The following is a 25,868-nucleotide window of genomic DNA, read 5'->3' on the forward strand; positions in this document are numbered from 1 at the left end:
AACAGTAGCTGGTTGAAAATATATCCCTGTTCAATCTTGATCACTGAATAATAAAGGAATATGAGTGCAAGGTGCAAGGATCTATCTTTACATGTCCCCCATGTGAAGATGAAAAGCATAAGATGTTGTTCTTTGTGGATGGTATTAAAAAGAACTAAAGTAGGATAGAAAAAAATGTATGATCGATGGTTCTGGCCAATTCCTGTACACCACCGTTCTCCAAACTTGGCAACTTTAAGACTTGTGGACTTCAGCTCCTAGAATTCTGGGAGTTGAAGTCCACAACTTTTAAAGTTGCCAAGTTTGGAGAGCCTGGTTGTACACTGTTCAATATGTACGTGTGATAGATGAGACACAGCGACTCCACAATCCCAAATGTGAACATTTTTTTTAATTTTTATTGGCCATATTAAATATATTATCTATTTGATAGTTACAATTTAGTAATACAATGCCTGGCAGGTTTAACATAAGTATGAAATACGGCAAAAATTACAATACAAGAGAAAAGGAGACCTAATACATTAATGCCACTAGGTACATCGATCTGGAATGTATAGCTGTAAATATAAAATTCTACATTATGCTTTCCAGGAAACTTCCTGGAAATATAATAAACATTTTGTGGCAATTACAAATACAAATTAAAGATTTAACTTTCTAGGAAGTCGTAATTTTGGTTAGTATTTTATTCAGAAAATCTAATTTTTTTAAAAAATGTATTTCTCACACTGCTGCCAATTCGGTGAGATTTCTCTCTCCCCACCTATATATTTTTGCTTTGTTTTTTTGTCACTTTCGCAACAGAAATCTGCCGAAGACAAATCTATTTTATTTTATAAAAAAGTGAAGTATGAAACGAAATGAAGGAGAATAGGTTGTAAACATTCCTGCAAACTAAAGACACAAACATTTGTATAAAACTCTTTTCAACACTGAGCAGAGGCTTCCATTACAACAAATGATTAACTTAAAAAGTTCTGCTACAAGTAGAACAATACATTCAAACATACATTTTTCCAGAATTTCTTTTTCAAATCAAAATAAATAGATCACATAAAAGAGGAGAGTACATTTTATGGGGAAAAAAAAAAGATAAATTTCAGATTGCACCATAAATCTACTTTAAAGATAAGTAAGTGATATGATATCATTTACGTGTGTGTGTGTGTGTGTGTGTAGTTGTGTGTGAGTGTGTGTTTTCCCCCAGGTGTGAAATGCAAACACAATGCCACAAACCATAAGCTATCATGATGAATTAACAGCCAGTTGTGTTGTTTTGGAAACAGACATGTTTCAAGCTAAACATGAGTTTTACAAGTTACGTCCACTTTCCCATATACAAGTACAAAGCATTCGGATGTTTTGTAAGGTGGAACTTTTCCGTCCCTATCAATATGGAAAACTCAACAAAATGCCTACTCTTTTCTCTTTCTCTCTCTTTTTTGAATTTCTTCTTCCAAAGAACAAAATGGATGGTTTCCAAAGGTTTCAAAGTAGCATGACTGTTAAAGACAATGTTTAATTACTTTTATTTTACAGGTATTTGCTGCAGAGGCCTTACACAGAACAGTTCCTCTGTAGTGCATGATATTCACCCTCCCACCTTCCCAACCCACCCAAATAAATGAAAGAAAATGTGAGTGACCCAAAGCCATGAGATATTACTGAAATTTCCATTACAAACGGAAAAGACTTGGAATCTCACAAGACCAAACAGTGGAACACGGAACTGCTATGGAAGAGGTGACAATTACATTAAAATTTAAGACCTAACTTTGGGGGAGGGAGGGGTGGAAGATGGGAGAGAAAGGAGGAGGGGGAAGTAATTTTCACAAGTGACTTAATCAAGCGGATGACGGTAGAAGGGCCCCCGAGAAACAAAACTAAACAAAACAAAAAAAATCCCCCAGAGAGTCGACTTTTTAATTCCATGTTAAGAATAGTACAAAAAACATTTTTGCTCAGTTTGAGCCAAATAGTGAAACATTTATCATAAATGCACTTTTTTTTTTTTGTTCTCATTAAAGACAAAAAAAAATGCTGTGCTTTTTTTTTCCCTTGGAAAACAAAGAAAACCAACGCTGCAGCGGTTTAAAATTTTTTTTTTTAAGTCAGAAGCACAGGGTGTTCTTAAGTCTCTCAGGCACAGAGAAGAGACGTTGAGTTGGGCCAACCGTTTTGTGGAGTTTTTTACTGACGAGAGAAAGCATCTCAATCAGAAACGGATGCTTCCGGAAGCAGGGGGTAGGGGAAGGGAGACCCTCTCGCCATATTTCAAGACCACCGCGAATCCCTCTGCATCCAGGTAAATTGGACACCTTGGACTCCGTGGATTAAAAACTCAAAAGGCTCTCACCTGCCACGGCTGCTGCCATAGAAGGGACGGTGTGCCCCACTCCCACACACTCTTCCCCCCCCCCCCCTTTAAAAGAACTGGAAAAATTAACTTTACGCTATCTCTAAAAGTTATTTGGGTAGGGAGTTTTTTATCTACAGCGTATCCGAGATGGTTTCCTCATGCTGCATCCTAGAATACAGGACTGTCTTGTTAAGCGTAATAAGCATCTTTGCTGCTACATCTCATGGTCCCCCAAAATGCTAGGGCTTGTCTCCTGCCCTCCCTTCTCTCTCTCTCTCTCTCTCTCTCTCTCTCGACTTGAGAATTCAGGACTTACTGTGAAAATTAAGTCAAAACTCTTGAGAATTAAGGCAGCTTTTTTTTTTTTTTTTTTTTGCTGTTTTCAACAGCTAACCCTGATTAGAAGATGCACCACCGTGCTGTAATAGGGATGTTTCTTCGCATCAGTCTGCCCTTCCTCCTCTCCTCCCCCTCCCCCGGGTTTTCTTCGTCCCCTGAAGGGGGAGGTGGTGACGGGGAGGAGAGGAGGGGGGAAGGCATCCTGTCCATCCAACCTGTTACTCAGCAGCAAAAATTGGAAATGTGTGTCTTTTATTCCATCATTCCCAGCTAGCATTTTAATTGGAATTTACATAAATACCCCAAGGCGTAAAACTTCCATATGAAAAATTATAAGCTGAGTGATGAAAGTCCCACTTCTTGTGGTCACCGACTTACTTGATCACAAAGTACTGAATGATAACAGCAAACAAAATGGCAACCGTTGCGAAGATTACAAGGAGCAGAAATGCAAACTGTTCGTCGCTGAGGGCCTTCCGCTTGCTTTTCAGGAGCTCCGGAGCCGGGTCCGAACACGGAGAAAGCACCTCTTGCTTTTGAGATGAGAAGGCGGTGCTCGGGCTATACGGGCCAAAGAGTTCTTGCCATCCAGTGGAGTCCTGATACTGGCGCCCAGCGCACACCCTGAATCGGTATTCACAGTTTGTTTGCACGTTAGGGACGCGGTAGGAAGTCTCTGGTCCCTTGTAGATCTGAGGCAGGAGCAGGAGAAGACACACATCAGATTGGAGAACAAGGCAACCGAGTTCCACAAAAGCAGAAATCTTCCATCTTTGGGGGCCTACTGGAAATTCTGAGATGTTCTGGCCAGGTCCCCAAAACGGGTATGGACAGCTTTGGAACCCCCATTGAATGAAAAGAGATTGATAAGGTTGCTGATGGTCACTGCATTGCCCTCCTAGGTGCTCCTATCTAAGCTTCTCTCTGCTTTTGGGAGGACAGGTGGGCCATCCTTTCAAACCCACTCTGCACTGCAGTCATTGGAAAATATAAGCTATGCTTGGAATTGGCCCTTTGTTTTGTGGCAAATCACTTTTTAAAACATCAGACAGGTTGCACAGAACCTGGTTCTTGAAAGATCTGGACATGCATATCTTGGTACTCCTGGCTAACCTCTGCTGGGCACCCCTAAATATTGCCTTATTCTGACCTATAAGGCCTATGAATTCTATATCACTCACATTTACTAGCAGTGGCTCTGGCCTTGAGGTTCAGACAGAAGGCCTTTCTGGTCCTTCCAGGAAATCTTAGGTCTACCACTAAGGAAAAGTCACACTTAATACAATGTTTGGCAATCTGGGCAACGTTCAAGAGCACAGACTTGAGTAATAAGTTACACAGCACCCCGTAAGCTGTGATTCAGCCAGACTGGACAGCTGCTTTGTCTGTAATCTGCTTGAGGGGTTGGACTGCAGGACCTCCAAGGTTCCTTCCAACTATTCTGATTACACTGTTATTCTGAGAGGCCGCCTGATGGTCTGATTGGGAAGAGGGGTTCATGTAGGAGATGACCAGGCTGAGTTCGAGAGAGGGGTCAAATGCGTCATCAGTCATGAGTCTCTTCACGCCCACGAGAGATCTAAGTCCAGCCCACCTTGAATCCCATTGACTTATCTACCGCCAATTTCCTTTGACCGTTAGTAGTTCAGATTCTTGTCGAGAGCTTAAGCTTGCAAAAAATCTTTATATACATTTGAACTGCCTGGATGTCCCGATTTCCCTGGTGCTTGACCATTCTTGTGATAACGAGGACCCTTTATAACAAGGGTGTCCAACCTTGGCAATCTGAAGACTTGTGGACTTCAACTCCCAGAATTCCCCAGCTGACCAAGATCTTGAAAGTTGCCATGGTTGGATGTCCCTGCTTTATAACAATGCATTCAGAGTTACTGTATTGGGGGAGGGGGGGCTTTTCCCCATAATAGCTGTTTTAAAAAAAAGATCATTCTGGGATTACCTGATCCGCTTCCCTCCCAGTGGCAAGCTGCAATATGTAAACAATGGCATCGCGCTTCGTTGGCTGTAAAGGCTCCCAGGTGACTTCACAGACATTGTCTCCCAGCTGATGGACTTTGGGTGCTGCAATTTGGAACAAGTTGGAAGTTAATCATGCTATACTATATATTGTCCTCCTTTTAGCTAATGATAGTAAATAGCGTGCATCTCTCTCCCCTGAATGAATTTAAGCGACGGTTTAAAGTGCAACTTGGTTTAGGGCAGATGTCAGATCCCTAAAAGTGATACTGCCATTCAATTGGGAGAAGGGGGAGACTTGAATTCGATTTACTAACATGGCCTGTGTCAACAGATATTTTACAACCTATATCCTGGCGCCAAAAAGCCCTGAGATCCTCTTAACATGGAGGAATGTTTATGATAGCCATGTGCGTTGCCTCACTTTAAAGTATAATGGTGGGAATGCATGTTTGTTCGGGTTCTCAGAGGAAATAGTAAAGAAAACAGCTTCACACTTGTGTATTGGCTAAAATCTGCATTCTGACTTAAAGGGAGGGGTCTCTACTGCTTTAATCCTACTTGTCTTACCTAAGGGTATTCAGATCGTGCTTTAGCTGGATGGCTTTCACTTCTGTTTAATAAAAGAATCCTTTGGAACAACCACGTTTCAAGAGTTCGTACTTTCTTAAGTTGGAAGGAGAGGCGATCCTTACAGCAGGGATCGGCGACCTTAAACACTCAAAGAGCCACAAAGGTCTGGAAGCCCCCGTTCAATTCTGGAGCCGACCGGAAGTCCGGTTCCCCCATCATAGTCTCCTCCTAGTGCAGAGTCCTTTTTCCTCTACCTCTCCTAACCAAAAGCCCTATCAATTGTGGAGCCATCCAGCAACAGGGAGTTGCAACAGAGGGATGAAAGAACCACATGTGGCTCCAGAGCCAGAGGTTGCTGACCCCTGGTTTAGGGTCACTGAATCAAAATCTATTCCTCTCTCTCTTCTTCCATCCAAGTTGAGCTTCTTCTTGGCAGATTAATTTTACATTAGTTCTATTATTTCAATGCGCACTTGGTGGAAATAATTTAAGAATTTGCAGCTGAAATTAAGGCTTTGGAATACACCCCCCCCCCCTTCTTGATACTGTCTCACTGGGTTACAGGTAGTCCTCGACTTACGACCAAAGTTGAGCCCAACATTTCTGTTGCTAAGCGAGAAATTGAGTTTTTGCTCCATTTTATGACTTTTCTTACTGCAGAATCACTGTCTTTGTTAAGTTAGTCACACGGTTGTATGTAAGTGAATCTGGCTCCTCCATTAATTTTTGCTTGTCAGAAGGTCGCCAAAGGGAATCACATGACCTGGGCATGCGGCAACCCTGCCAGTTGCCAAGCATCCAAATTTTGATCATGTGACCAAGGGGATGCTGCAATGGTCAAATGTGAAAAAACAGCCGTAAGTCCCTTTTTTCCTGTGCCGTTATAACTCTGGTCGCTAAACAAATGGTTGTTGAAATGGTAAATCGAGAACTACCTGTATATTACTCTCTTTGGGAGGGATTAGAAAGAATACTGAAGCCTTTGAATCTGGGCGTGTATTACCCTAAATTGGGTAAAAGTGATTTTTCTTTGGGAAATGACACAAACCCATTACCCAATCCCAACGGGGGATATTTAAATAAGGATTTTCCAATAAGTGATTTTGGATAATTAAGGATAAGCTTTGGGAAGACTAATACGTTCTGCATTTCAGTTCATTTTGCGTGCTTTATTCGAGGGCCATCTATTTTTTTTCTAAAGCAGTGACAGGAGAAACATCCTGCCTTTAACTAAACCAATCTAATTTCTTTAAAACTACTGTATTTTTCGGAGTATAAGATGCACTTTTTTTCCCCCTAAAAGAGGGTGAAAATTTAGGTGCGTCTTATACACCGAATGTAGCGAAAACCGCGAGGCACGGAGGAGGCGATGGTCTGTGGCAATCCCTGCAGCCTGGAACAGCTGCTTGGAGGTATTCCGGGAGGCCGATCCACCCGCCAATCAGCTGCTTGTGCTAAATCAGACTGCAATAATGTGCTGAAGCTGACCTGGCTGTTCGCTATTTGCTGCAAGGACTGTCGAGTTTGCAGCAGCAAGCAAAACACAAGCAGAGGAGAGGAGTTTCAGTTTCAGTGTTAGTTTCAGAGATCAGCACAGTATGCAGCTTTAGAACAATTGACCTAAGCCACACCCAGGCTCCTTGCTGTCTCCTTCCTTGTTGCTCACACAGCAAATACTGTTTCAGTTTCCAAACAGTCTCACACACTGACAGGACGCTAGCCAGATGAATACCGATGAATGCTGGTGGGCAGAGGCAGAATTTTTTTTTCTTATTTTCCTCCCCCAAAACTAAAGTGTGCCTTATACTCCGGAGCGTCTTATACTCCAAAAAAATACGGTATATTGTCCAGCAATCCCCCCCTCCCACCCCCTGTTAAGTATCACTTATCAAAGCAGAAGCAAACAGTTATGCATTGAAGAACCTCTCCTTTTAAGGGGTCAAATCTTGCTCCATTTATGAACACCGTTAATATGTGCCCCTCACCTTTCATGGCAGGCGGTGGCGATTTGGTTGTGGCAAATGCATAAACTTCGGAAAAGTCCCCTTCCCCGGCATCATTGCATGCCTGGATTTTAAAATAGTATGTTGTAGACTCGCTAAGCCGTTGCACTTTATAGGTGTGGCAAGGTCCACTGTAGACAGTGATGAACCTGAAACGGGACAAGAAAAGATCTGAAAAATACTCTGAACTCTCTAACCCTCCAATCCAAAAACAAAGTCCAGTTGCCCTTTGAAAAATTGGACAACCCTCCAATCACGCAGGCAAATTTCTTTTAAAGACGATATAGGCACCCTGAAAGGTTTGGAGTATCAAAGATAACATCCTTTAAATTCCAAAGCAGAGGTCTTCAAACTTGGCAGCTTTAAGGCTTGTGGACTTCAACTCCCAGAATTCTGGGAGTTGAAGTCCACAAGTCTTAAAAAGCTGCCAAGTTTGAAGACCTCTGTTCCAAAGAGTGAAATACTTAAAGCATTGAAAGTTTCTTAAGCATCCCTGAGTCAGCCAGTAAGCCCCAAAGTCAGTCACTTGCAGACTCCCGTTCATGTTCACAACATGGGCTAGAAGAGTCACTGTTGTCTGACAATATGTGACACATCACTACTGACTTGGATTTGATCGGGATAGCGGTCGCCACCTTGCAAACCACAGGCCAACATTATCTATTAGCGAAGGGCAAAGATTGGAAAAACATTCCAAGCACAAAAATCTCTTAAAGATCACGCTCCCGCAAGGCTTATTAGGCATGCACCATCCATGAAGGCCATGGATCCTCAATTAAATATTTGCTTTCATCCACTTGTCATAGCAGATGTGAAGCAGGATTGGTTTTGTGTTTGTTTTTTTGTTAATCGAAAGTGGCAGAGAAATAAATCTCAAATAAGTGCCCTTAAATCAGATCTTCGGGTTTTGATGTGCTGCATTTCGTTTCCCCTCAACTGAACACGCAAGAAGAAACTGGGCAGCTATTTGTATAAGGTGTCTCCTGACTGAGTAGGAAGGTTGGACTAGAAGATCTCCAAAGTCCCTCTGTTCCAACTCTGTTATTCTGCTATCTCCCTTATTACACCATTCAATGACTTTGGCACATCTAAGGAGTATAGTGCTAGGCATTCAATTAGATGATGGGAACCTCATAAAAATAGGGGTTTTTTGAGCATTATGCTGATGTAAGTAGTCATCCTGAGTTAAAGAAGAGAACAAATATGTCTTTTCATTGCTTTCCATGCCTGGGACAGTGATGGAATTCAATTGTTTTTACTACCAGCTCTGTGGGCGTGGCTTGGTGGACATGGCAGGGGAAGGATACTGCAAAATCTCCATTCCACCCCACTCCAGGGAAGGTTACTGCAAAATCCCCATTTCCTCCCGATCAACTGGGACTCGGGAGGCAGAGAATAGATGGTGGTGGGGCCAGTCAGAGGTGGTATTTACCGGTTCTCCGAACTACTCAAAATTTCCGTTACCAGTTCTCCAGAACCTGCTAAATAGCACCCCTGGCCTGGGAGATTGGGGTACATTTACCAGAACAACTAGACACAAGAACAGTTTTTTCCCAAATGCCATCACTCTGCTAAACAAATAATTTCCTCAACACTGTACTTTATCTAAATTAAATAGCTTGAAGATGGACATTATATGCCTACAAGAAGTACATATTAGAAAACAACATTTAAAATTATTACAATATCCTAAATTAGGAGTTCTATTTACATCATTGATACAACAAAGCAAAAGAGGAGTGGTGTTGTATATCAAAGAAAAATTAGAACCTAAATTACTTTTTGAGGATGAAGATGGCAGGATTCTGATGGTGGAAATAAAAATGAACTTTAAATAAATACTTTTGATAGCAATATATGCACCAAATGAAAAACAAGAAGAATTTTATCGGAGATTACACAGAAAATTTTTAGAATTGGACTATGAATATGTATGTATAATGGGTGATTTTAGTGCTGTAACAAATGTGAATCTGGACTATAAAACAATGAAGACAAACAAAAAATCCAGAAGAATATTGCCGAATACTGTCAAACTAGTTACTAAGTCTGCATTACTATTAATCTTCTCATCGTTCCTATCACCCATCCGATTGTATGACTATAACTTTGTTGCTGGTATCCTTAAGATTTATATTGACTGTTTCCCTATGACTCTCATTAAGCATTGTACCTTATGTTTCTTGACAAATGTATCTTTTCTTTTATGTACTCCGAGAGTGTATGCACCAAGACAAATTCCTTATGTGTCCAGTCACACTTGGCCAATAATGAATTCAATTCAACTCAACTCAATTCAATTCAACTCAACTCGACTCGACTCTATTCTATTTATTGTTTCTGAGCTGCCACTTCAAAAAGAAACCTTCCCCCTCCATACCCTGAGCCCAGACGCGAAGAGGCCAAGGTATTCCCAAGTTTGATCTCACCTGCCCAGCCTGTCTTCCATCTGCAAATTGAACTGGGTGGGATTGGCAATTAAAGCCCTACTAGGACCTTCCCCCCACTTCAGCTTAAGGCTCTGGTAACTGAAGACCACGCATTCCAGGTGCGGAGGATCTGGAGGTAAAGGCTTGGTTTTCGCTTTGATGGATGGACTGAAAGGACCAGTTCCAAGACTGTTGAAGGCCTGAATTCGGATTCTATCGGGGAGTGAAGCAGAGAAAAAGTTGACGTTAGAAGAAGATCACCACTTGTATGAGAGGAAAGCTGAAGACACTGAGTGACTAAATGAATGAATCTTTGCTCTGATTTAAAGGCAGCCCTCGATTTATGACTGCCGAGTCCCGGTCCACGGCTCGCCATATTTGGGGGTGGGTGAAACGGGAGCAATGCGAGGCAGTGGCTCGCTGGCGGTGGCCCAACTTCCAGCGGCACCAAACAGCTGAGGTGTTCACTGCTGGACCTGCTCTGCCCAGATGATCACTCCCGGCAGCCTTCCACAGCAGCTACGCGCCACCCGATGGGTCATTCCGGGCAGCGAGGAGGACCATTGCAGCTGGATGGGCATCAGCCCAGGCAGCTACTGTGGCGGTCGACCATGCACAGCCCCGACACCGGTGGGCGTGGCCGACTGGATGTCCAATAGGTGGGGTCCAGAGACATTAACGGGCGCTGGGAGGCGAACGCTCCCAGCGCTGACTTTGCAAGTGACATTTTTCCTACTCATTGCGTTATGAGGCTCCGGCCGGTTTGTGGGGAATAAAGCTGAGTTTTGCTGTGTTTTGCCACGTGTCTTAACTCCCTTTGTTCCTAGCCATGCTCGGCCTAGACTGTCTGAGAATGACCGCAATTGAGCCCAACACTTCTGCTGCTAAGCGAGACAGTTGTTAAGTGACTTTTGCCCCATTTTATGACCTATTTTGCAAAGTGGTGAAGTGAATCACTGAAGCTGTTAAGTTAGCAACACGGCTGTGAAGGGAATCTGGTTTCCCTGTTGATTTTGCTTAATAGGTGGTGGCCACATGACCCTGGGACACTGCAACCGTCATAAACCTGAGTCAGTTGCCAAGCATCTGATTTCTGATCGTGTGCCCATGGAGATGCAGTAATGGGAGATAAGTGTGAAAACCGGTCGTAAGTTACTTTTTTTAAGTGCCTTTGTAACTTTGAACGGTCGCTAAACGAACTGTTGCAAATTGAAGATTACCTGTGAAGATATTGTGTGCGTACCTAGAGTCACCTGACAACTGAGATGGGCAGCACACAAATTTAATAAATGAAGTTCTCCAGACACAAGCTGGCCCCGCCCAACGACCCGTACTGTGGTCAGAAATCTCCAATCACCTGTATAAAGTGTCAGGTTGCAGGTTCTCCAGAACATGGCTTGTGACTCTGTTGACCGTTAAGACCTGTTTCTCCCCATACTCTATGTGGTAGCCAATGATTTCTGCCCCATGGCAGCAAGGCTCCTCCCAGTGAAGAGCAAGGCACGTGGAGAAGGGAAGAGGACCTTCCAACTGATCTTCTTCAAGCAAGTTCAATACTGCCACCGCAGCTGGCACTGAAGCTGGCGTAGTCACTGTGCCGATTTCCCCAAATAGTCCAGGACCAGCCAGATTCACAGCCTGAAAAACAAAGGGAGAGAAGCGTGAAGAACAAGTGTGAAGTCTCAAGCACCTGCAGCTAGGCTCCTCCACACAATGTTCTCCAGAAGTTCTGGTTTGGCTCTGCAACCCAACAAGACAGACACAGACTTCAGAGGATAATTAGAACTGCAGAAAAAACAATGGCTACCTACCTGCCTTCCATTGAGGACCTGTATATTGCACGAGTAAAAAAGAGGGCTGTGAAAATATTTACAGATCCCTCGCATCCTGGACATAAACTGTTTCAACTCCTAACCTCAAAACGACACTATAGAGCACTGCACACCAGAACAACTAGACACAAGAACAGTTCTTTCCCAAATGCCATCACTCTGCCAGACAAATAATTCCCTCAACACTGTCAAACTATTTACTAAGTCTGCACTACTATTAATATTCTCATCATTCCCATCACCTATCTCCTTCCACTTATGATTGTATGTAATTTTGTTGCTTGTATCCTTACGATTTATATTGATATTGTTTCCGGATTGCTTATTTGTCCCCTATGACTATCATTAAGTGTTGTACCTTATGATTCTTGATGAATGTATCTTTTCTTTTATGTACACTGAGAACATATGCACCAAGACAAATTCCTTGTGTGTCCAATCACACTTGGCCAATAAAGAATTCTAATTCTAATTCTAATGTTTTGGATTTTTTTTTATAGATTAACAGAGTTGGAAGGTACAGTGTAGGTCATCTAGATCAATCCCCCACCCAAGCAGGAGACCCTGCACCATTTTTGACAGATGGCAGTCCAGTCTCTTATTGAAAGCTTCCAGTGATGGAGCTCCCACAACTTCTGAAGTTGCCAACTTCTGTTCCATTGGTTGATTGCTCTCACTCTCAGAAAATTTCCCCTTATTTCTAAATTTATTTCCATTTTAATTCCCATAATCCCAGCCTAGCAAACATGGACACACCTGGATGTGCATTTAATCCTAAAGAACCAGACCAATAATAGTAAGAACAATCATCCTAGAAAGAAGTTCAACTGGCTAGAACGCCCATGTTCCTAGCCAAGCATGGGCAACTGAGATTGATCTAGGACATTGTTTCTCAAACTCTGCAACACGTGGACTTCAACTCCCAGAATTTTGCAAAAGCCATCAGCTTCTGGAGAATTCTGGAAGTTGAAGTCCACACATCTTCAACTTGCAGAGGTTAGGAAACAGTGATCTAGGCCACAAAGAGAATAAATATTACTTTCTAAGATTTAAAGGTTATCCATAGACATTAAGAAATACAAATCACTATTTTTATCCTAATACTCATGAAGCTTTATTTAACTCTGAATTGGAATGGAGACATTGGGTGGTATTAACTTCACACCAGAACCAGTGAAAAAAAGTCCAAATGAAAGAAGTTGTCCAATCCTACTAAGGTGACTGCAGAAGAGATCTGAAAATATAACAATAGTTTGAAAAACATTCTTTTCCAACTCCTTGGAGTTTTATGACAAACTGACATACCAAATTCTTCTTTGACTTAAGACAACTTTCTCTTAAATCAGAGGTCTTCAAACTTGGCAGCTTTAAGACTTGTGGACTTGAATTCTGGGAGCTGAAGTCCACAAGTCTTAAAGCTGCCAAGTTTGGGTACCCCCGTCTTAAATATTCCTATTCTGTAATAGTAAAAGTAGTAACAGTACATTTTTTGCTACACAAGATGGCAGCACCTGACTGATTTTGACACAATAGGTTGCTGGTAAAAAAAAAGTTGTGTGTTCCCTTCAGTTGTTTGAGCAGTGTATAAACTACTGTATGTAAAGAACAAAGTATTTAATAAGGCTATTTCATTCATTCAGATCTCGGATGTCTTCTGCTTGTGTTCTCTTTATTTTTTTGAGCAGTATATATAAGTATAAGCATGAATTGAATACATAAAATGAATACAATTAAAGGGAACATTAGGACAGGGATGGCACGCTGGTGCTCTTACACAAGCCCCTTACAGACCTCTTAGGAATGGGGTGAGGTCAACAGTAGCCAGTCTAAGGTTAAAATTTTGGGGGTTCTGGGATGCCAGGTAGTGCATTCTAGGCACTGACCACTCTGTTGCTGAAGTCATATTTTCTGCAATCGAGTTTGGAGCGGTTCACTTTAAGTTTGTATCTGTTGTGTGCTCATGTATTGTTGTGGTTGAAGCTTGGAGGTTTATCTGTGTTGTTGGGGTCAACCTGAGTGGTGCAAATGGGTATGGAGCCTTCTTGGAACTGCTGTTGTAGACTGGATATGGATGATGTTGTATCCCTCCCCCGCTGTCGAGAGAGGGCTCTTCAATTTTGACATAGATGGCCTCTTTGACCCCTTTTTCAAACCAGCAAACCTCTCTGTCCAAAATGTGGACTTCAAACGAATGGCCTGTGACTTTTAAATGCAGATGGACTGCTGGATCTAGTCCTGATGTGTTTGTTCCCCTATAAATCCTTCCATTCTTTGCCATTCAGTCCGAACTGAAGAAACGTCTTAGATGAGAAGTGAAACGTCTTCAAAGAAAAACAAGGAAGTCCAGTTGCCTCTTAAAAAAGCACCTTTGGGACAACCATGTCCTGGATCAGGAATCTCCAACCTTGGCAACTTTAAGACTTGTGGACTTCAACTCCCAGAGTTTCTCAGACAGCTTTGGAACTCTGGGAGTTGAAGTCCACAAGTCTTAAAGTTGCCAAGGTTGGAGACCCCTGTCCTGGATGACTGAGAATCTCCATAGACATTCTTCAAAATTTGGAATTTGGCTACACTGCATTCCAAGAAATGTAAGCATGTATGATAAAAACAACAGTGTCCATTTTTTTTTTTTGCATAGCAACGAATCATTTGGGATGTTTCCACCAGCATTGAAAAAAAATCAATTTATTTTCCCCACTAAATATAACTCGGGGCCTTCACATAATGTGATGTTTTAAACTTTCGGGAAAAAAAAGAATGCTGCTCTCCAAACCTACACGTACGTACCTGTACTCTGCAATAATAAGTAGTTGCAGGAGAAAGCCCCTTCACTTCGTAGCACAGCAAGGGGCCCGTGTAGACGATATGCATAGATCCTTCCATTTGCCCCCATTCTAGCCGGTATTCACTAACGTCTGCCCCATTACACGGCGGGCTCTTGGAGAAATTAGAAAGGAAGGGTTGAGAAGTTAACATTTGCATTTACAAACTGCAGATGAATTTCGCAGATCGCTGTGGCGCTTTTATTGATCGATGTGGGGTTGTAATTCAAACGTTCTGCAAAAAGGGGCCTGCTAGAAGAAAGTAGAAGGACACCCCTTTCTTTCAGAGAGGCCCTATCTTAACCTCCAGGGTTTAGGAAGGACCTCCAGGGTCTCTCCTGAGTCATCAGTTAGATAGGTTGACCATTGTATTTGGACCTGAAGGCCAAATGCCTGATGGTTTTCTCCTCTAGTAAAGTCAATTTGGGGGTGTATTCTACCCTGTTCAATCCACTTGGTAGTTTTTTGTATTTTTTGGAGTATAAGACCCACCGGAGTATAAGACGCACTTTAGTTTTTGGGGAGGAAAATAAGAAAAAAGCTGATTGGCAGGTAGATCGGCCTCCCGGAATACCCCCAATCAGCTGTTCCCAGAGGTGAATTTTAGCAACAGGTTCGTTGGTTGTGAGCTCTATTGGTTGTGAGCCTCTGAAATTCCGTTTCAGAAAAAACTTTTTTCTGCCTCTGAAAGCCTCCGAAACAGAGCTTCAGAAGAAAAGCCTCTGAAACTTTGTTTCAGAGGCTTTTTTTTCTGAAGCTCTGTTTGGAGGCTTTTTTTCTGAAGCTTTTTTTCCCCTGAAGCTTTGTTTCTGAAGCTTTTTTCAGCCTCTAAAACCTCCGTTTTAGAGGCTGGGCAGGGCTACATTCGGAGTATAAAACGCACCCAGATTTTCACCCTCTTTTTTGGGGGGGAAAGGTGCATCTTATACTCCGAAAAATATGGTATTTTGCAGTTTGGAGCTTCACTTAAGATTATTGTATCTATTGCTTTAAATACCTAGAAAATGCGAAGCTAGTAAACCCTAAACCATAATCTTGACGTTTGGGGACATTCCTAAGGATCACAAATTCACAAAGGAGTAAGAAATATCACTGATGTCATTCAGAAGAAACTTCTTGGAAGTTTGGAAACTTATCTTGTAAAATCAGATCTGGTATGGCTGTTAAGAAAGAATGCTAAAAGAGAAAGCAGGTCTTGCTCTCAAAATCTTAGCTGTGGAATTTATTTATTTTTTAAGAGTGCGGAGGCTCACGAGGTTAGAATGCTGGGTTGATGATTGTCGGGTTTGCGTTTGAGACCCGTTGCTGCCACAGGACAGGGTGAGCTCCCATCACATACTTCAGTCTGTGCCAACCCAGCAGTTCGAAAGCAGGCAACCATTAGATTAGATAAATGGGTACCACTTCAGTGGGCAACCTCACAGGGACACAAAAGGAGCCCCCAATTGGGGGTTGCCCCCCTGGCAACAGGGATGTCACTGGCAAATCCTTTCACCATGAAAGTACTTCGGTGCTTCCAACACGAAAAAAGAAAAGAAAAGAACAAAAGTTCTGGAATGTTCCAAAAGCATGTCAACCCCAGACACTGTGTAGAGTCCTTAGTTTTTGATTTATAGAATATTCTTCCAACAAAAATGTATTTATTGCAGAAGGGAAGGGAAGGGAAGGGAAGGGAAGGGAAGGGAAGGGAAGGGAAGGGAAGGAAAGGAAAGGAAAGGAAAGGAAAGGAAAGGAAAGGAAAGGAAAGGAAAGGAAAGGAAAGGAAAGGAAAGGAAAGGAAAGGAAAGGAAAGGAAAGGAAAGGAAAGGAACCACCTACCTCCCATGTAGCTACTATACAAGTAGCAGTTTTGCACATTAAGAGGGGTGTGGAACATGGATCAGGGGGCCCTGGAGCTGTAGAGATCTCTGCCTTTTCTGAGTAAGGGCCGAGCTGCAGGGAAAAAGTACCTTAAAATTATAAAAATGCTGAGAGATGGACCAAGTCAATATATATCGAAGGACTGCAACCATTACAACATCAGTGGCTTCCCAACAAATTATTCAGGATTGGTGAACAAAAAGGTTCTCCAGTCTTCAACAAACCCACCAAATTTAGTTTCTGGCCTTGATTTAGGCTCAGTTTCATACTCCAGTTTCACAGTCCGGACACTGTTCCATGCTCAATCTTGTTCTGCTCCAATAATATTTGAAGGCATTAGGTCAAAGGAACACACCTTTTATCTGCAATTCCATCAGTCCAATTGTATTAGTGTATCACAGAATTAAAATATGTGGAAGAGAAAACTATGCTGGCTAGATTATCTGCAGAACCCCAAATCTGATCATTCTAGTGTTTCTTCCTGCTAGGTCCCTCTAACCTTGTGCTTCAGGAAGAAACCTTTAAGCCCATATCAAGATGAAAACTACTAAGGAACGTCCTGCTCAAATCTAAGGATATTAATGTAATCATTATCTGATAAATGCTGGTTCCATAAAGACCCATCCTTCATGCCTTTTTCTTCCATCAGCCAAATTGTTGGGAAAGGGGGGTGGGGAAGGAACCAAGAAGCCCATCTTTCTCTCCCACTATATTTCTTTCTTCTGTACAGGAGCTAAAATTTCCTCCTTTATCAGGCAAAACAAAAAGAGGACTTCCTTAATAACAGTAGACTAAGGATGCGAGTCTTCTCCAAGACATTGAACCATGCTCAGCCTCTCCTTCCCTGAGAAGCTTTTAAAATTCTCCAGGATTCTAATTAAAAATGTTTGCAAAAAGCATTTACAAAAATTGTGGAAACCTTTTGGGAAAAGTGTGTTTTTGAGGTTTGATGGCTAATAACACCTTTTTTTTTTTTTTTTTTGAGTTTCAAGACAATCCTATACCGCTGCTGGAATGGCCTGGAAATAGCCCAGACCTTCACCCAATTGAAAATCTAGGGAGCCAACTAAAGAAATTTGTTAGTCAGAAGCGATCCAGCAATAAAACCCAGTTAAAAGAAGCCATCATTCAATCTTGGTTTCCCATTAGAACAGCTGCAGAACTAAGACTTGGTTTACTCCATGGGAAGACGTTGTAAGGCCATAATTCATGCTAAAGGTTACCCAACTAAGCATTAACTGAATGGTGATAATTTCTCGTTTTTTCTATGGTGATCATTTTTCTATGTGTTTGACTTTTCTTCTTTATACTGTAACTGCTATTCTAATAGCAAATCCTTCATAAAAGGTATTGCATTGCATTCTTGATTAAATTATCTTTCCATTGATATATAATTTGATGGTACTATTCCAAAAAAAGTGGTGTCATTAGCTAGTTTTAGAAAACACACTTTTCTCAAAAGGTTTCCACAATTTTGGCCACTATCTACTTCCACCCAGCCATTGAGAGTTCAAGACTTGGGTTCCCAGGTTGTTCTTGAACAGTCTGTAAGTGTTGTACTAGCAGATGCTTTAAAACCGGGGTTTTTCAAACTTGGCAACTTTTAAGATGGGTGGGCTTCAACTCCTAGAACTCCCCAGTTAGTTGGGCCATTAGGCAGTTGAAGTCCACCCATCTTGAAGTTGTCAAGTTTGAAAAACATTGCTTTAAACCAGTGTTTCTCAACCTTGGATGCTTGAAGATCGGTGGACTTCAACTCCCAGAATCCCCCAGCCAGCGCTGCTGGCTGGGGGATTCTGGGAGTTGAAGTCCACCCATCTTCAAGCGATCAAGGTTGAGAAACACTGCTTTAAACAAACCATTTATTCTCTTAACAAGAACTGAAATGCATACCCCTGCTTTGTTGGCTGCCCGTATCCAGAAGCAGTATGTTCGCCCAGGAAGAAGACCATTCACGGTGCATTCCAAAGCTTGGCCACGGTAGGCTTGTCGGTGCTCTTCTTGGTCGCCGTTTGCCATTTCTAGAAGGTATTCCGATACCTCTGAGCCCCCATCTACTGAAGGAGGATCTGCAAAATAGGACGTGACCATGAACAAAATGCTTCTAGAGCAGGGGTGTCAAATTCAAGGCCTGGGGGCCGGATGCGGCCCGCAGGGTGCTTGGAACTGGCCCGTAGGCCCTCCCTGGAAACAGCAAAGGACCGGCCCACGGTGTCTCTGCTAGTGATAACAGAGGTCGGGAGGACCCCCCGAGCTCCATTTTCACTGGCAGAGAGCTGCAGGAGGCCGTCATGGTGGAAAACAGAGCCCGGGCAGGCTGCACGCGGCCTCCCCGAGCTCAGTTTTCGATGGCAGAAGGCTGCAGGAGGCCGTCGCAGCCAAAACGGATCCTCGATGAGTGACGTCGAGCTGACCACGCCCACCCTGGCCACACACCCCAAGCATCCCAAAGTCAAACACAACCCTGATGCATCCCTCAATGAAATAGAGTTTGACACCCCTGTTCTAGAGGATGCTTCACCACACTGGCTTCGTCTATGAAAAGTTCAGTCCGGAGGTGCCACCAATTTGTTGTTTCATTTCACAGGGTTATCTGTAAAAGAAGCTCTAATGTTGCTGGTTGGGGAATTCTGGGAGTTGGGAGTCCACACAGTTTAAAGTTGCCAAGTTTGAAAAACACGACTGCAATGGATCTGCACTGAGCAGGGAGCCGAGGATCCCACAGGTGGCTTTCTAACACCATTCTATGAACATCAGAAAAGGCTAAGAACATTTGGCTTTTCCAGGTTTGTTTTTCTCCCTTCTATCTTCTCTCTTTCTTCAAGGCCATGGACAAAGAAGTGTCCAAATCTGTTTTGAAAAACATTCCCATCAACCATGTTTCTTAACTAAATCTAATCCAAGATCTAATGACCTATCTGATCAACTCTTCTCCCAAATCAGCAAAGTTGACAGAATAGGTATATTCTTATGCAAAATAATTAGGAAGATTGTATTTAACCATGTAATAGAGAGGGATTATTTTGGCCTTATCTTTTATTTGTTGCTGCTCTGACTGTTGTTTTTTCCAGCAATTATAACAGTGAAGAAGAAGAAGAAGAAAATCATGAGGGGACAAATGACCCCCATTTCAAGGCAGAGCCCCAGAGATGCCCCCATATCATAACTTTGGCTCAACTCACTGCCTCACTGCTCAACCAGCCTTGTAGCAATTCCGGAGAAAAAAGAGTTATGCCTTTTAATATGTTTATTTTTTGTAATGCTTATTTATGGTCCAGTTTGATTTTTGTGGCTCTGCTTAAAGCGCCACTTAAATTTTATTGGGCCTGTCTAACATTTCCCTGAACTATAGGATTTCACAGTGTTCTAAAACCTCCGGGGACAGAAATATTGCCGTTAAAATAGAATGAGCTGCATCTAATCCCAGATTTATTGGAGAAAAAAGAAGATTCGGGAATTCTTGAGGCAGTTCTATTTCCAGGGTGGAAAAATTGTATATTTTTAAATGGTGTTGAACTACAACCCCATTACTCTCTGGGTTGGTTGGATGGGACTCTGGGGAGTTAGTGCACCACTTCTGGGTTACGCAGCCATTTTATTCTAATTGAATTACTGCACTTATATATTTTTATATTCTGGTTTTCTTACGATTTGGGATCTTACCCCACTGCAGAGTAATTTCCTTAGGCTTGGCTTTGCCAGACAAGCACGGAGGACGACACGGCCCCGGGGGAACAGCGGAGGTCTGGACAGTGAGTACATCTGATGGCTAAAAAAGAAATCACACATTACTTGCTGATTTACTTCAGATGGCCACCCAATTCAAAAATATGCCACACCCCAAATACAATTACAGATAGTCCTCGACTTATTACCTCAATTGAGCCCAAAATTTCTATTACTAAGCCAGACATTTATTAAGTGAATTTTCTTGTAACCGTTAAGTGAATCACTGCAGTTCTTAAATTAGTAACATGGTTCTTAAGTCAACCAAGCTCCCCCACTCACTTTGCCTGTCAAGAGGTCGTAAAAGAGGATCACATGACCCTGGGACATGGCAACCGCCATAAATGTGAATCAGTTGCCACGCATCTTAATTTTGATCATGTGACTGTGGGGATGCTGCAATATTTGCGAGTATGAAAAACGTGTTTTACATCACTTTTTTCAGTGCCATTGTAACTTGAAATGAACTGTTGTAAGTCAAGGGCTACTGTAAAACCAATAAAGCAATTAACTGGCAAGAAGAGACTCAGATTTATTATATTCCGCTATCTTACTCTGTACATATGAAATCCTTGCATTCTCCTCCTTCCAATTTTGAACCGCAGCACAATCTTAAGTACAATGTGCAACTATACCTTACAAATGCAAAACATAAACTCAGCTTCTATTTTTACCTCCCCAAGACATTTTTTTCCCCCTCACCTGACTTTGTCCCCCTCTTCCAACACAGGAAACCTTCAGCCTGTAGGAAATGCCAGGCTTGAGATGGGCACATACATGTTCTCTCGTAGAACCTTTATAGGCGATTTCCCATTTACTGCCTAAAAGGAAAAAAAGGAAGATCTGTTCACGACCCCATTCCTGGGAGATTGCGGGACAAAGAATTCCTCTTGCAACATCGCAGAAGAGACAAAAAGTTAATAGCAATAGGACTTAAGACTTATATGCCACTTTATAGTGCTTTACAGCCCACTCTTAAGCGGTTTTACAGAGTCAGCATAATCCTAGCTATTCTCTCTCATACAATGTCTCTCTTTTTTCTCTTTGTTTCAACCTTAAAAAGGAGCCTTGGTGGTGCAGCGGAGTAAAGTAGCACTTAGCTGCCAGCTGCCTGAAATTACTGCGAGTTCAAATCTCACCAGGCTCAAGGTTGACTCAGCCTTCCATCCTTCTGAGGTAGGTAAAATGAGGACCCGGATTGTAGGGGCAATAAGCTGACTTTGTATAAAAAAGAACACCGCTTAGGGGGGCCCGAAAGCCCTACTATGCAGGTATATACAAACGTATGAAGGCTATTGCTTAACGCATTGTAAGCCGCCCTGAGTCTCCGGAGAAGGGCAGCATATAAATCAAACCAATAAACCAATAAACCAACAAATAAATAAATAAATAATAGACAGACAGACAGACAGACAGACAGACAGACAAAACAGGAGATGACGACTCCGCTGTCCAATCCCAAATTACAAGAATCTGGAGTAAGACGTTTTTTAATAAAGGCAGACACCATGAAATCAGTGGGGTGTAGTAGTTATCATTAATACCAATAGAATAGCAATAGCGCTTATATACCGCTTCACAATGCTTTACAGCCCTCTCTAAGCAGTTTACAGAGTCAGCGTATTGCCCCAACAATCTGGGTCCTCATTTTACTGACCTTAGATGGATGGAAGGCTGAGTCAACCTTGAGCCAGTGAGACTCGAACTGCTGGCAGTCGGCAGAATTAGTCTGCAAAGTACATTCTAACCACTGTGCCATCATGGCTCAATGTGGCACAGTGTTTAGAATGCAGTATTAACCTGTCCCAATTATTTGAACGGATCAATTCAAAGTGTGATTGATTCCATTTTTAAGAAATATACAGAGAAATGAAATATTCAGGTGCTTACCAGCAGAGGCTTCGGAAATCTCTAAGATATATGAAGAAATATCTGATCCTCCGGTATCTTTTGGTGGGTCTAGTTTAAGAAGAAATGTAGAAACAGTTTAGAACTGAAAAGAAGATCAAAGTTTTAAGTCAACAATAATTAGCTGCAATTACTGCACGGGCTGAAAAAATATTATTAAGAAAAGGTTGTCTTCGGCAATGCTTCTCTCTATTTTCAACTAAAGAGCTGGGCTCAGAAAAGAAGTCTTGCAGTTGAACAGGATCAATTTAGCTCTCATCTACAGAAAGCAATGCACTGCCTTTTATTTAATCTCAGATTAGTTCTGAAAACACTGGCAATTTGTTACAGAACCAGAAAAAAAATGCAATATGAATGCGGTCACTCTCTTTCCATTTTATACAGCTAAGGCAGGGGTGTCAAACTGAAGGTCCGCCAGCCAAATCCGGCCTGCGGGGAGCTTAGATCTGGCCTCTGCGTCCGCTCTGGAAACAGTGAAGGACCAGCCCATGGTGCCTCTGCCAGTGAAAACTGAGCTCCGTTTTCTATGTCAAAAGGTTGCAGGACGCTATAGCAGCCGAAAACAGAGCTCACAAGGGCTGCGGGTGGCCTTCCTGAGCTCCGTTTTCGCTGGCAGAGGGTTGCAGGAGGCCATCGCGGCCGAAAACGGAGCGCGTGAGGCCGTTTTTACTGGCAAAGCGCTTAGGTCGCCACAACACGAGTGACGTCAAGCTGGCCACCCCACCCCAGCCACGCCCACCTGGTCCCATGAGGTCAAACACAAGCTTGATGTGGCTCTCAGTGAAATCGAGTTGGAGACCCCCGAGCTAAGGATTGGACAGGGCAGCAGAGGGGAGGGAACAAAGGAGAGCTTCAGCAAAGGAATGAAGTTTTCTTACCCCAAGTAACTTTCACATTGTGGGAATGGATTTTTCCCTTTACAGTCGGTTTACTCGGAGGTCCAGGCTTGTCAGGGCAGGTGCTATACTCCACAACTTCACTGGGCCCACTTTTCCCTTCAGTGTTGTGAGCAAACAACTGTGCCATTGCAAAAAAGAACAAACTTAGTTTAATAATAATAATAATAATAATAATAATAATAATAATAATAATAATAATAATAGTTGAAAAGAAAAAAGTATGGTTCATTGACATTGCAATACCTGGTGATGCACGAATTGAAGATAAGCAGCAAGAAAAAAATCACAAAGTACCGGGACTTACAAATTGAAGTTGAGCGACTGTGGAAAAAGAAATCGTGTGTTGTCCCGATTGTAATTGGAGCCCGCAGAGCAATACCCAAAGGGCTACCCCGCTATTTAGAAATTCTAAATTTGCCGGACTTGAACATTTTGACTCTACAAAAAACCACCTTACTCGGAACAGCTTACATCCTCCGACGATACCTTAACAGTTCCTAAGTCCTTGGTTAGGACTCGAGCTGCTGAGCTATTAACCAGCCTCAAAAGTTGTGAATCTCACTAAAGATTAACCAATAAATAATAATAATAACAACAACAACAACAACAACAACAACAACAGCAACAGCAACAGCAACAACAACAACTTTTATTTGCGGTCACAGACCAAAATACAAATATAGTTACAAAAGAAAATGGGGAAAGTAACATCATAAACAGAAACATCATAACATCATAAACCAGAAGCCTTGGCTGAGAGGAATTACAGCGTTCTCCTCTAATAATTACAGCTCCTAAAAAAAATTTAGAAACCTGAAAAGTAATGTGTGAGGAGCCAGCACCTAAACAATATAAAGTCAAATTACTAGCATTGGATCCAGAGAGATCTGTTTCTAGGAGAGACAGTAATTTAGTCCTGCCTGCGGAACAAACTTAGTTAAAAATGTGTTCATGGTTTTTCATTTTTTTTAAAAAAAATCAGAGCTTTTTATATGGTGAACAAAGAATCAAAACTCTTTCTCCACTAAACGTCTATGGAGGTTTTCGGTCATCTAGGTCATGGTTGTCCAAAGGTGCTTTTTCAAAAGGCAGCTGGATTTTCTGTGTTTTTACTTGAAGATGTTTCGCTTCTCATCCAAGAAGCTTCTTCAGTTCTTCTTCAGTTTCTTGGATGAGAAGCATTCTTTGTCTTCAAGGAAACAACAAAGTCCAGTTGCCTTTTGAAAAAAACACCTCTGGAATGTCTTTCTCCACTAGACCATCTATATATTACTGGCCTATAGGTGCCACAAAAAAGCCTGAAATTCCACACAATATTCTCTTAAGAATATATTTACATGTAGAATAACCTCTCTCTCTTCATAACATGTGAAAATATTGATGAAGCTGAGCACAAAGTAACCAGGAAGGGCTGTCACAGGAGACTTGCAAAACTTGGTGGTGAAAGGGGAAGTTGGAAGACCCAAGAATTCAAAGGAAGAGAATCTCTGCAGCTATGGTACCCTTGGTGCTTTCTGAGACTGGTTCTTTGCTTGTGGGTATTTCATTCTTCAACTATTCCATTATTTGGAATTCCAGTATTTGAAGAGCTGCCACAAAGAAGAGGGGGTCAACTTATTTTCCAAAGCACCAGAAGGCAAGACAAGAAACAATGGGTGGAAACGGATCAAGGAGAGACACAGCTTAGAATTAAGGAGAAACTTCCTAACAGTGAGGACAATTAACCAGTGCGTTTGCCTTCAGAAGTTCTAGATGCTTCATCACTGGAAGTTTTGAAGAAAAGACTGAACAATCTGAAATAGCATAGGCTCTCCTGCATGAACAGGGGGTTGGGCTAGAAGACCTCCAAGGTCCCTTCCAGCGCCGGTGCTCCTGTGCCAATCTAGTTGGGTAACACAACATCCTCAAGCAAACAACCAAGATCAGAGAGCACCAAGGACCAAGGACTCCACAGACCCAAGAATCTTCATGATTTTCCAATCAATGAACAAGATATTTGTAAGCTAATAAAGGATAGCTGAAGACAGGGGAGCATAGCGAGGTTCACAGAAGAGTCATATATCAACGACACAAGTTTTGCCTAAAGAAAGTCTCAAATTCAATCCCTAGATAGAAATTTAAAAAAAAAAAATCTTAAAAAGTTGCTGCTATTTAGGTTCCTTAGTATTGAACTAGACAGAACCAAAGAAGGATTCGATCAAATCATTTCCAAGGTCTTTAATGGAAGTCTAAACTTCTCCTAGAGCCTTGAAGGGGTCATATATTTCACCTAGTTTGTAGGAACAAGTCACTAGTCAGCAGTTTTCAGGGCAGAATAAGGGATTTCTCAGCACATGGATGTGTTGACCGTTTGGATTTGGCACCTACCCGAAATTTATAGGAAGTGTTTCTTCTAAGGTCACTTAAAGTGCAAGAAAGCTCATCTCCATTGTAACCTGCTTGGAAGCCATAATCCTGCATAAAGAAAAAATACGTCCAGTGTTCACATATTCCTTAGTAAACTTTCCACCTTATAGCCATGGATTATATAATGTGTACATTAACTGGCAAGAATCGTATTTTTTTTTAAAAAAAAAAATCATAACAACCCCAGTAATTATTCAGAATGGATTTTTGTTCCCAGTTAAAAGAATCTGCATTCATGGGGGAGGGGAGGAAAGACTGGGGTGGGGATGGAAGGAAATCTTATATATCTTATAAGATATATATAATCTTATATATATTTATCAATAGTCACTGGTTTATTAATAATCACAGTACCATAATGTAACACAAGACAATGGTACAAAATATTCTAGAAGCTTTGTCGCACTAATAACAAACCGCTTCATCCTTTGATTATTACAAAATATCACCTTTCTCAAAACAAGTAGATCACACATTTCCAAAAACAATTTCTTAAAACTTCTGGAATAATAACAATTTCCCCATATTTTAATGGGTTTCTTATAGCCACCTCCCCATGCTGGACAGAGGATTATTCCTGATAAACAGTTCAGATGTCCTCCAGTGTCATCCGAAACAATTTTTTTTCCTTCTCTCTGAATCCAAAGCATTATGCAACTCCACTGTTTACTGCGTTTGCCCCTTCTTCTAAGGGGAAGACTTCTGAGTAGCAACAATTTGACGTTAAATGACTCT

The 25,868-nt window shown here is 42.0% G+C and overlaps 1 protein-coding gene across 2 annotated transcripts in view; it reads right to left on the reverse strand.

Annotated features, from left to right (window-relative positions):
- Nucleotides 1-376: 376 nt before the first annotated feature.
- Nucleotides 377-25,868, reverse strand: part of LOC117675937 (fibronectin type-III domain-containing protein 3a) — a 71,947-nt gene continuing 46,455 nt past the window's right edge. For both annotated transcript variants that reach the window (XM_034435002.3, XM_060692084.2), the window contains exons 14-26: nt 25,095-25,181; nt 22,707-22,845; nt 21,811-21,879; nt 20,623-20,741; nt 19,858-19,963; nt 18,088-18,263; nt 16,153-16,266; nt 14,300-14,449; nt 11,038-11,318; nt 9,681-9,893; nt 7,234-7,400; nt 4,659-4,780; nt 377-3,393 (exon numbers count right to left, since the gene is read on the reverse strand). In XM_034435002.3, the coding sequence (XP_034290893.1) occupies nt 3,076-3,393; nt 4,659-4,780; nt 7,234-7,400; nt 9,681-9,893; nt 11,038-11,318; nt 14,300-14,449; nt 16,153-16,266; nt 18,088-18,263; nt 19,858-19,963; nt 20,623-20,741; nt 21,811-21,879; nt 22,707-22,845; nt 25,095-25,181 (2,061 nt within the window). In that variant the 3' untranslated portion in view covers nt 377-3,075. The remainder of the gene's footprint in view (nt 3,394-4,658; nt 4,781-7,233; nt 7,401-9,680; nt 9,894-11,037; nt 11,319-14,299; nt 14,450-16,152; nt 16,267-18,087; nt 18,264-19,857; nt 19,964-20,622; nt 20,742-21,810; nt 21,880-22,706; nt 22,846-25,094; nt 25,182-25,868) is intronic.

The sequence above is a fragment of the Pantherophis guttatus genome, chromosome 12 (assembly GCF_059756535.1).
Source record: "Pantherophis guttatus breed Tessera chromosome 12, ASM5975653v1, whole genome shotgun sequence".
Lineage (NCBI taxonomy): Eukaryota > Metazoa > Chordata > Lepidosauria > Squamata > Colubridae > Pantherophis > Pantherophis guttatus.